General features: G+C 42.8%; 1 protein-coding gene across 1 annotated transcript in view; it reads right to left on the reverse strand.

Annotated features, from left to right (window-relative positions):
• Nucleotides 1-12,612, reverse strand: part of SLC22A23 (solute carrier family 22 member 23) — a 111,030-nt gene that overhangs the window by 28,684 nt on the left and 69,734 nt on the right. Inside the window, 2 exon segments of the mRNA XM_030502868.2 lie at nucleotides 871-998; nucleotides 5,725-5,893. Of these exon segments, the coding sequence (XP_030358728.1) occupies nucleotides 871-998; nucleotides 5,725-5,893 (297 nt within the window).

Consider the following 12,612-nt stretch of genomic DNA (forward strand, 5'->3'; position numbering starts at 1 on the left):
TTTCCACTGTTTTCTGACTAGTGGGTAGTCTGGTACAGATCGCAAGTGACAGCGCAAAATGGGTGTTTATGGGCACCATCAGGCCTGTGAGAAGGAAGAGGGGAGCCCAAACCAAATCTGACAGGTGCACCAGTGAGATGAAGATGCAGAAAACTCTTCACCTTTGTTGTAACTAGAGACACACTCACACAGTCTCTTCTGCAAAGCACCCTGCACAAAGGCAGCATGGCTATTTCAGTGACAATCCCAGTGACAAGACAAATCAGCTCTTTCTAAAAGCATCAATAAACCAAGAAACCAATAATTTAGGCTCTCAATCAAAACCTGCACCCTACTGCTGCTGCTTGCAGGCCTCCCCCATCCCCAGAGCAGCATCACTCAGATGATGCAGGAGAGGAAAGCAAAATGGCTCCTGGAGCAAGGCTTTAAAGAGAAACTGTAACATGTTTTAGGTTTGCCACAGAGCTGGCACTTTAGAATCGGGGGTTCAAGTGCTGCTGCTTCTCCAAACCAACAGAGTAGGTGCCGCATGATGGGCAGGATCCCAGTGAGCAGCTTCCTTAAAACACAGTTTCCATAGGCACACAAGGCTGAAGGTGCATTGGGTAGCTGTGGCAAAATTCAAGAGATGTCTCTAAAGACATATGGCAGTGCAAGATGAGAGTGTCATTACTAGGACTGTTCAACAGGCTGAGTAATTTTAAACACAGTGCTGGAGTTTGGAATGGTTTTTCAAGAAAAGCAAAATGAATGAATGAATGGGATGATTTCACAGGCAGTAAATAGATTATTTAATTCTGGTCAGCAATGTCACGTGCTGCCTTTTGAGAAGAATAGAGGGATTTGAGGTTGTCTGTCTGTCCTACTCACCGGGCACCACTCCTTTGATGTCACTTTCTGTGCTCATCCTGTTCTTGTGTGTGAACTGAAGGATCAGCTCCTTGGATGCCTCAAACTGTTGCGTAGCCATCAGCCACCGAAGGGACTCTGGGAAAATACTTCAAAGATGGAAAACAGGTTAGGGTTGCTTCCAAGTTTTTGTCAGAGGAAGAACTGATAATGTTTAGCTGCTCATATAACTATTCATGAGCTATGTAATTATTTTCAAAAAAGAAAAATCACTTATGAAACAAGAGGGAAAACAAGATTTAGAATGTGCAAATTAATGGCATTTTCTTTTACACTGATTCACAAATGATACAGGAACTGTCCTACCACATAGAAATAGGACATTATTAGAATTTTATAATGTATTAGGGGCATTTTGCCCGTTAATACAATTTTGAAAGAACTGGGAGGAGGCGGCACTCTCTGCAATAGACGTTTGCTGCCAAGAAGGGAATGGATGAGATATGCAGTTAACACATGGTAATTTAGACCAAAGAAGGAAAATAGCTGACAGAAGTGATTTGGATTCTTTTGTAAAGACAGAGAGAGGAAAGAGAAGAAATACATTTTGAGATCATAATGGAACAGATATTTAAATTTTTAAAAACATTAAAAAAAATAAAATCTTTTCCCACATATGCAGACTTTAAGCCATTCTTTTATATGGGTCAGTATTGTGTATACTCCAGACAACAGCCAGTTGTTTCTCTAAAAGTTTCTCCTGGTAAAGACAATGTTATGTTAGTGGAGTTGCCTTAAAAATATACATGTGTACACAGTGTTACAAAATGAAGTTTATTTTCCATCTGCTTATTTCTTTCAAGTGCTGATATTCACTTGATTCATTAGCTTAACTGATTAGTCTTCCTTTGAGATGAGTTTATTTTAATACAAAACCAAAACAAATACATAGATCTTCACCCAACCAAACAAAACCTCCCATACTTCTACAGATAAAAAAAATTTCAGTTGACTCCAAGCATATTTTTCTTTATTGTGCAGGCCTCATTTTCCAAAATGCCTTTCTAAGAACAAGTTTAATAACTACTTTAAACTTCAAATACATAAAAAAACCCCAAAAGGCCTTCACAACACTGATCTTTGCTGCTGATGCTACCTCAGTTCTTATACTTCTAAGCAGTGGACCAGGCAATTGCACCATTATAGTACTTTTAAGGCTGATGCAATTTGGAAGACAGCTTAGTGAAACCTCCATCCTAGAGAAAGTATTATTTTTTTGAAAAAGGGGAAAAAAACCCCACAATGGAGAGAAGTCAGGCAGACTGCTATCCAAATGATATGAGGCAATAAAAATATATAACAACCATTCAGCTTGACAGCTTATTTACTACCACTGGTGCTGCATGAATGCTTTGGCATATCCTCCTGTAGCAAATCCTGTACTGCAAAAGCATTTCTTGAAATATTAAGAATTCTTTGAGTGCAGAATCTCCTGGTGCTTGGCTCCAGAAAGGGGACAGCCTCAGCCACTAGCCTAAAAGCTGTGCTTTGAACGGTCCCCTTACCAAGCAACAAGCCCTATGGCAAGCACCCACTTCTAGGGAAAGGAAGGGAACTGCAGGGATGGGCATTGAGGGGACAAACGCCGTCTCTACCTTCCAGATCAAGCAGGTTTCTCAAACTGGAACTGCTGAAGCCTCACATCTTTCACTGCTCCATTACTCTGTGTGAGCAGTGAGAGGTTCATTTAAGGATCTTTAAAAACTCCTGGGCTGCTTTGAGCCCAGGTTATCAGGCACAGCAAGAGGAAATGCTGGCCACTGCATCTGCGTGCAAGTGCCTGAGCTCACTTGTGCAGCATGGACCCCGCTGCCAAGGGTCATTTGTATACACCTACTGTTGCACCTTCTGTTGCTGAATAAAACACCATCCCAAACTTAAAAACCAAACCCCTGGCCTCCGTGAACTTCTGCACAGGAATTTGGTCACAACCTCATGCTTCATCACCTGGCATTAAATACTAGTTGAATGAAGCTAAGGCAGCTGCCCAGATCACCAAGCTGAGCTGACTGCAGCACCTGCTTGATAGTCTTCTACTTCCTCCACCAGCAAAGAAAGCACCAGCCTTTTGCAGTCAAAGAAAAGAACAGGGGACAGGTGGGTGGAGGGAAAAAAGATCCTAAGCCCAAGAAATCCTAAGAGCAGAGAGGAATCCTTGATAGACAGAAAAAGGCCAGGAAGGTACCACAACTAGGTGGAAGGAGAACCATGATCCTGTCCAGATGCAGACCAAACCCATCCTCATGGAAAGAGTGTAGTTTATCAATTAGAGGTCTGCTCCAGGGCAACAAGCCCAGTTACTACAACTTTGTGTCTTGTGAGGGTAAATCATGGAATCAACTAGGTTGGAAAACACCTTTAAGATCATCAAGTCCAACGATTACTCCAGGACTGCCAAGACCACCACTAAATCATAACACTGAGGGCCTCATCTACTCAATTTTTGAACACTTAAATCCTACCTAACACCACCAGAAGAGAACTGGCTGCCCCTCCCCAGTTCTTCGGTTTTGGTTAGAATGAAGGAGGCGTTTATAGCCTTTCATGTGCACATGGTCAGGAGCAGAGCAAATCTATAGCTGGGAGAGGGCTAAGCCCCAGCCAGGAGGGGCAAACAGCTCTCTGCAGAGAGATGGAAGTAAAGAGAGTAAGGAGGAGGCAGCACAGGGGCAATCACAGCATCTGTTATTGAACTCACTGCTTTGGGTACAGGATTTGGAATTAACGAGCACTGCAATTTTCCAGTTCTTTTATTACAAGTCAGTTTTCTTCCTTCATCTGTAACATATGCTGAGGGTCCACGCTCTGTTCCCCAACACAATGCTGGGGGAAGAGGGGAGGGGTGGAAAGGAAAGAGGTAATAAAATGGCAGCACTTTCTAGAGAACATGCAACAGATGGAAAAGAAAAGCCTAAGAGAAGAGTGCATACTGTACCGACAGTATAATTAAACAGGCATCCTAACCAGAGTTCATTTCTGCAAATGCAAAAACCCTGGGCAACACAAATCCTGTTACTTTGGCTATTACCACTACTTGTCAAGCTGTCATAACACATTTTATACAGGGGATCTATTTGCCTGGTCTGCCTGTCCCATCCAGCCAAAAAGCCACAAAGCTCTTGCAGATTAGGAAGTAAATGTTAGCATTTCCTATTGCTTTCAATGTCACCCAGAGACAACCTCTCAACAGGAATGTACGAGACACTGACTCAGCCACCTGGAAAATGTGCCACCTCCAGAAGACTGCTGAGGGATTACCGCTGTCCATGTCATCTACCGCATTCGTTAGGTGTCTTCATACTATTGCACTGTCCTTTTGGACACAAATATCTGTTTGATATTGGGTTCTATCCAGTGGTGGATATAAAGCATTTCAGCTGGCAGGCATCCAAGCAGGAGGTTTTGGAGCAGACCTGCATGTGTTTGCACATATATAACATATGGCAGGTTTAGGAGAACAGCACATTAACAAGAACACTTGTGGTTATTCATTGTAAAGGTTAACACTGACAAGATGAGACTGTTTAGATGCTGTATGTTGGAAAACAGGAGGAGAGGGGGAAACCAAACCAAAACATTATCTTGCAAAGGACTTGTGACTTTCTCCTGCGTACTGCATTTTGCCTTCAGACCAAGCTGTGGCCTGCCTACCTTGAGCATAAAAGAAGAAATCCCCACTGAGGGTTACCACTGTGAACACAGAAAAACTCTGTAAGGCCTTCATGCATTAATAGGAAAACATATAACTGACAAAAATTCTTATATACTGTAACAAGTTTTTACATGTTGTAACTTGTTGGGCATTACAACTGGCAGCTTGGCCCCCCACAGTACACAACTTGGTCCTGAACAGTGTAGTGGCCTTTTTCGCTCATTTTTCTCAGAGTATAGCAACTAAATATTTTAGTCTTATCTCTACTTACCTGTTACTGTTATCTTTAAAATAAACAATCTAGTGTGTTCTTACTGTTATGGTTTTGTACAACACCACTCTCATAAGCCTCTTTCGTGTTATGCCGCCACTGAGTGTCACTATTAAGACAGAACAATAAAGGAAGTTTTTTGGGAAGGTTTATGAAGTCCTGGTGGGGATGGACCTGCCACCATCCCCAAGGCAAAAGCCACTCTACTTCTCTCAGGATAGCTGTACCAATGTTGCAGTGCTGCCAGTGCAGCAGGCAGAGAGGAGCAGGCACGGGGGATCTGTTGTGGAAGCAATCCCAAGCCACTGCCCAGTGCAGAGTGGCCACCCAAGCTTTGGCACAGCATGGGCTAATTCAGGCAAAACCAAGCAGGCAGTCTAGTTTGGGGCTGGCTACCTCACGTACACAAGACATCCAAGTGTGCTTGTTCAAGAGCTGACACATGTTATTTCAAACCTAGCTTTGGTTAACCCCGGCCAAAGAAATCAACAGTGACAGCCCAGAACAACAATACAGGTTTTAAGGGAAAATGTAGCTGTGCAGACACAGTCTGACAACAGCTAGGCTGAGATGTATCCTCTCAAGAGTTGTTTGCATCTTTAAAGGGCAAGTGACAGCCTGAATAATAGCAAAGTACAACTTTGCTGTTGAAAGAGGACCGTCTCCTGAGTTCCCACCATGTTGCAGCATGTAACCTTTGTGAGTGCTACAGCAAATTATAAACTTATTTCTTGTTTCAAAGTCAAATCTTTGCAAAAGGTGAACAGAAGAACAAAGGGAAAGACTCATATATTTTGTAAAGAGTGCACACTTCCCAACAGTGAAACACCTTCCAGGTCAAACATCAGGAGCTCGTGTTGTCTTTGTTGTGACAGGACAAAGAAATACTTACACCCAGTAAAGCAGCATTAGCAGGAAAGGACAGATGATAACTGCCTGGAGGACCTGCCAGTCCCTGCAGAGGGCAGCCAGCCCTGGCATGAGGAACTGCCCCGCCATTTCGATGAAGCTCGCCGCCATGGTGATCATGAACCGATGCCCAGGAGGACAGAGCTCTATCCCTGAAACACAGAGCACAAGCAAATGCATTAGCCCCCCTCCAGCAAAGGCACCCACCGAGCATCTCTTTATGAAACTTTCAGAGAGCTAATGTCCTTCAAGACCTTTGACCAAAGTTATGCATAACCACATAAATCTTGTTTCATCCTGTATTTAGGCTTCAAGTACCCTAGCAGCTACAGAGAATCCCGTTAAGTCTTGGCTGTGGCACAAACATTGCAACTTCCATACACCTATTACATCTCCTGCAGATCTGCTGTATCCTCATTGTCAGCTTTTCTTCAGTCTCTGCCTAGAGAAGCATTTTATCAAACTGTAAGATACTTGTTTTTGAAAGGGAAAGAAAGGTAAAGCACAATCCAAAGATTTTGGGTTGAGCCTTTTCACACTTCTCGAGACGCCGCGTAACTTTCCAATCAGTTTGCTGGGAGGCAGAAGAGCACAGCTCTCAGCAGGGTACAGGCTCCCAGCTCATATGGGATGCCACCTGCCCACAGTTCAATATGCAACAACTTGGCTCTTTCCAAGCTGGATTTTGCTGAGTGGGCTGTTTCCTGTTTGCTTTTTGTTTTCGCAATAGCTAATCTTGATCAACTTTTAAACGAGTCAGCCTTCCACCTTTCCTATCCTGTTCCTCATCCTCCCTTTTGCCATGGGGCAATTTACTAGAATCACTGGCATCCTTGGTTGTCTCAGCTGCCTTGTAACAAGGCAGCTCAGTAGATAGAAAAAGTTTCCTTAAACCCTGAGTTCTGGCTACCGTTATTCAGTCCTCAGAAATGAAGACAAATATATCAGAATTGCAGCTTTAAAAAACCGCAAAGTAAACAATGACATAAAAAAAATCACAGAAGAAATAGCAGAAAAATTGGACTGCCTTGTGGAAATACATTCAAACGATTTTTTTACTAGTAAGATTGCTACAGAAGCCCCTATTTCATATTTCCCATTTGCTCACATTCACTTCTACAAATGAATTATTAAGCATAATAAACCTGCCACAAGTTGTGTAGTACTTATCGGCATGCTGATACAGAAACACAGGCTTGTAAACATTCATGATATGTTGCTGTCAGCATTATTGCTTTTCCTTGGGATGTTTCCTATGGTTGTTTTAAATTAGAATTTAATGGTTGTTAAAATTGTAATTGAAAAGCTATAAAATAATAGGAAGAGATGACAGCTACTCCTTCATTCACTCTCTCATCCGTAGCTTGTTCAGCATTTATCACTGTAACACAGATTTAAACTAGCTGACCAGGAACTAGCTTGTAGATCTAATGTAGGATTAAACATCACACATTTTCCCTTCCCCCTTTCTTTTCAGCCAATGACAAATACTATGAAGGGATTTTTGCCAATACACATGAAAAATGTATCTGTTGCAAGGCAATCCCAATTTGCATTAGCTTAACCACAAACACAGCAGCTCGGGAAAAGAAAGTGGGGGGAGACACCCTCAAAGACTCTCACTTGCTACAAAAGGCTTTTACATTTTAATTAGAAAAACTAGATTAAAACAGAGCTCTTTATGACATTAATATGGTTTTATTCTTACTAGTGAAGTACCCAAAGCCTAGGTGATCTTTCAAATTCTATGCAAAGAGGTCACTTCCACTTTATTTCTTTAATCTTCAAATATAAAGCTGTTCTGTTTGTTTTTCCAAACCTTAAAGTCACAGTTACTCACACTCCAATAGTCCTTCATTAAGTACCAGGACAAGTTTTGTTGCTATAGGAACGGGAAGTCTGCATTAGATATGTAAGGCTTCAGCATTTCAATTGCATTACTTAGGTTAGTATCAGATAAAAAAAAATAACCAGGAAAACAACTTTTATATGAAGTCAGAAAGAGGTGTACAAATAATAAAATTGTATTTTATTATGTCACTGGTGCTCAGCACATAACTCCATATGCAGCAGTTATCCACTGTATAGAAACGAAATAACTTCAGAGATTGTTTAGCATCTATTTTTTTTCCCCTCTGGATTATCACATGCATATGATTAATTTTTGCCCTTTTCTCTCAAAAAGCTGGAGAAGACAAAAAAATAATAATTCTTCTTGTAGCTGGGTGAGCATGACTTTCAAGTGACATCAGCGGGCTCTCCGTGTATATGAAATATCACATCTCTGTTGAAATATTCTACATAGTAGGACAGCCTACTGACTTTCCAACATCTCTGGCATCAATTTTAGATGATAAAAGATTCAGCATTGCCATTTTTAGCATGCATCTATCAGTCAACCTTTTGCCACCTCTGCCCCAGCACCACAAAAGGTGAACGTCTGCACCCTGCTGATGCTCCCACTGGTGCCGCAATGCACCCAGGCACAAGGTCTCTGAGGATGCAACAATTTCCCCCTAGTTCACATGATAAATTACCATCTCAGACAAAATCACTACAAGACAGAGATCAGAATCATCCACTTGTGGCAAATCACAGTAAGAGAGCTCCAGCTCCCCACTCACTGAAAAGGTTTCCACCTCAACTACTCTCTGAAGCATGGAGCAAGCCCTTGTCATACACACAAATCATGGAAGTTACCATCAATACAAAAAACCCTAGGACACATTTGTTTTTCCTACTTGGAAAATTTTGTGTGGGCAAGGAGACAGGCATGGAAAGGATTTTGCTTCCTTGCCCAGCACTTCTATTCTACACAGCACATCCAACTTTCATGGCTAATTTCCATAAGTCCTAGGCAAGGAATCATATGGGCAAGTTGAAACCTGTACACAAAGCAGTCCTGCAGTACTTGGGCAGTGAAATCAGACATGCCCAGGGCACGTCAGACAGATTTTCGCACCATCAGTGGACACCCAGCAGCACTGGACATCACAAGCACAGAAGCTGGACCTGGGCAACCCCTGTGGCAGAACTGCTCCACATGCTGTATGACCCAGCCTGAAGGCAACTGTCTTACCCCACATGTGATGCAAACCTGAGCCCCACAGGCACCACAAACACAAGACACCGAACACACAAGGCTCACTGCACAGCATATACCTGTGGCTGAGAAATGTGGAAACACCACACAGAAATCCTCCTCTGGCATACTATCCTATATGTCCTTCCGCTACGGAAATGACCAAATCAATGTTCAGTAGCCTTACAGTCCACAAATCTGACACAGGGAGTGCTGGCATGAACTATGTCCGTTCTTACCAGGGATTCAAGCATTTCTGGGAGCTGCTTGATGGACCTAAAGTAACCTCACTACTAATGCACAGAAACACATTCTGGCATGGAAGGAACAGTACTGGGGCCAGACACATTACTCCATAAGTCTGCATGCAGTTATTTGTATCTGAAGTATTAAAACTGGTGATGAACAAAGGCAAAGTAAAAGAGCGTGTGTGTACGAGTGTATGCATGCGCGAGAGCAAGCAGGCAAACAAGCAGGCACCAGAAGGACAGGCAGAGCATGAGTTAAAGGAATGGCACATGCCCATTATGTCAATTGCACCCTACCTACCTATGCATGATTTCATTCAAATAACAAGAGGAAGAACAATCTGATCTACAGATAAAGTATCAAGCAGATGAAGAACAGGACTGGTGTCATCAAATATCAATAGTATTGGGGGAAGAAGAGAGAGAACTGAAATTCATTAAGTTTGCCTGAGAATTACAAGGGATGAGAAAAAAGAATGAAGAAAAAATTGTGAGCATCAACATCTGAAGGGTATGAAAAGCAACTCCAAACCAGTTTGTTGTTTCCTGCAAAGAACATCCTCAGGGATGTGATGAGGATGCAGCAGTCACTGCCTCATCGTGTGTGTCACACAAGTGATCCTGGCCAGACTATGTGGACACACACCTTGATACCTGAGAGTGCATGGGTGTGAGAGCATGCATGAATGAAATCCATGAAAGCATAAGTGTGGTTGTGCAAATCTGCCTACTTAGAGACTTCAGGACACAGACACATACACTTTGTCCTATAAGATCTCTTACTGACTTCTTTAGAAATCCCATGAGAAAACTTTTAAAATACTAACCAAGGGAATAAGAACCACAACAGCTATATTGACTGTTCTTGGTGACAAAGGCCAAGCTCAAGCAAAGGGAAAATCTGAACAAGCCTTCCCAGGGAAAAGCAGACACATCCACAGAGCACTGGTAGACCCTTCTGCAAGCACATCTGTGGTCTTGGAAAAAGGAGCTGCGTATAAACATCAGCAAGTTAATTCACTACAGTTATATGGTACTTGAACCGGTGTATGTCATTTATATTGCCTCATGTGGAAATAGGTATGCCGGGAACAACCCAGGAAGCAGAGCGGAAAGGAAGATGTTTCTGCAGTCAGGCTGGAGGTAGATGACATATGACATATCTCTTATCCTCTCCACCTGCTGCTGTGGAAGGAGCAGTCTGTCTAGCGGAGATGGGACATACTGACATGAGACCAGGGAAGAGTCCAATAACTCTGGGTTAACATCAGCTCATGTTACCAAAGAGCATGGCCCTGTCTAGCTTCACCTCCTCCAAACCCCACCTGATGAGCTGTCATTGCCATGAGGGGGCTAAGGGCCAGATCCCGTCCTTTCTCACTTGGCCTTACGCTTGCGCACTGGTAATATATCTTCTGTTTCAGTTTTCAGAAACCCTCTTGTTTGTCTTCAAAGGCTGACATTTATTTTCATAGGATATTTGCACAAGGATGAACAGCAAATACTTTTGTTTAAGGAAAAAAAAAAAGTCATTTGCAAATAATATATCAAGAAGAAAAAGAGGTTAAATCACACTGCCTGAACAACTCTAGCATTCACTCACCCGCCTCCAGTCCCAAAACACAAAGCAATTCTTGCACTGCAGTCCAAGTGCTAGCTCCATCAGAAACTACAAGCTAGCTGCTTTTGTGCCTTTGCAGCTTTCTCTTGCCATCAGTTTTAGTCAATGAACCACCAAGACTGTAATTATACGGGAGTATCCCTTGGAGAAAATGGCCACGACAAAGCACAAATCTGGGCAACAGCATTCTCACTGGAAGAATCCCTGAGGAGACAGTCTGATTCTAGATTCGCATTCACAGTTTCACATTATATTAAAAAAAACTAAAATCAAACAGAATTATTTTTGACAGTTCCCCTATATTTCCCAACACTCTTAATTCCGTCCCTTTAAGGACCCCTCCAGATGTTCCCTTATCCCAAAAGGGAAAAAAACAATCAGACTCAGATGAACCAGACCCATACTATGAGTTAAGCAGAAGAAAGCTCGGGCAACACAGTTTGAAGTGTAAAATGCAGGACACCAGAAATTCCCAGTGGTGGTAAGCAATCTAAAGCACCGGGGCTGTGTTTGCCTCTCTGCCCCAGTGGCTGCTCAGCTCAGTCAAGAGTAATGTGCAAGCTGGGACACTAAGATGGGATTTTGCATTTAGACTCTCCTTTTCAACAAAGCACAAAAGGAAAGAAAAAACATCTCAGAGCACTTAGTTTTCCAAGCTGTGCAGCACTTCAGGCATGTCCCACCACCGCCGTGCTCCCCGAGCTGACCCTTTTGGCATGATGAGCTTCACCACCTCCATCACAGCAATCTCGAAGTCTGCTGGGAGGCGACCCTGTCCTTGCTGCTGTTGTATTTCCTAATTCCCACCAAGCTTTCTCAAACCTCAGGGACCTCTTCTTCCTTCAATGCTCTCCATGGGATTTGCCCTCTGCTGTAAACAGATCATCTTGTTGGTTATTCCTAGAATAACACAGCCCCCAAGCTCACTTGTGGCTAGCTGACCAGATAAAATTCAGCAAAAACTTAGTAACTCCCAGACAAGCCTTTAAGTTTGCAGCTGGCTGCTAGGGGAAGAAGTAAATAAATAAAATCCAGCATATCTGCTTATATACCCAAATCTCCAGGTGGTTACTAGACACAAACCTCTAGGAGCTGTAAGCCCTACCCATGGGCTATGCACACTTCTTGCCCCAATTAGCACACTTCTGGTTCAGCGCAGGCTGAAATGGCCCAGGTTAAGCCCTCACTTGCTCCTTCCTGGGTGAGTTTGGACAGGGAGTACATTTTCTTAATTGTCTCTGCTGTCACCAGAAGTGAGAGACAAAGCACCACATGTAAATACAGTTTATTAGAGAACAGCAAATGAAGCAGCGTGTGGAAGGAAAGGTTATCACGCTCACCGCAGTGCACAGACAACCGCAAATTGATATAAACAGAGACAGAGTGGAAGGGAAGGAAAAATCTAATTTCTTCTCTGAAGAAATCCAATCCACTGCCAGGCAAAAAGAGCAGTAATAGACTGAACCTCCAATGGTTGAGGAAGAAAAATGGGATTATTTTTCCCTAACAGCACAGCAGGAGAAAAGTTACTCTAAAAATACATCTATGAAGTGACATGGGTGCTCCTTCAAAGGTACTTCTTTTACACATCATAGGGTTTGCACTCACACTAGCCCACCATTTACATTTAATTAACACTCTTAATGTGTGTCAAATCAGTCATGCATGGACTGACACAACCCAAGCTGACAGAGCCTTCGGGCTGACTCCAGGGCAGGCAGCTAGTGTGACATCTCACCAGATGTGCAGCGACGCTCTTCTGACCTGGATAGATATCCCCTGTCTACTGGATGGACCTTTCAGATAGGTAGATACCTAATCAGAATAGATATCTTTCTTACCAAAACTAGATCAGATGTTCATATTGTATACCAGTACCAGGACAGTGCTAAAACTGATGCTAGGCAAGTACCTTTTAGA

Source organism: Strigops habroptila, chromosome 1 (assembly GCF_004027225.2).
Source record: "Strigops habroptila isolate Jane chromosome 1, bStrHab1.2.pri, whole genome shotgun sequence".
In the NCBI taxonomy this organism is placed as follows: Eukaryota; Metazoa; Chordata; class Aves; order Psittaciformes; family Psittacidae; genus Strigops; species Strigops habroptila.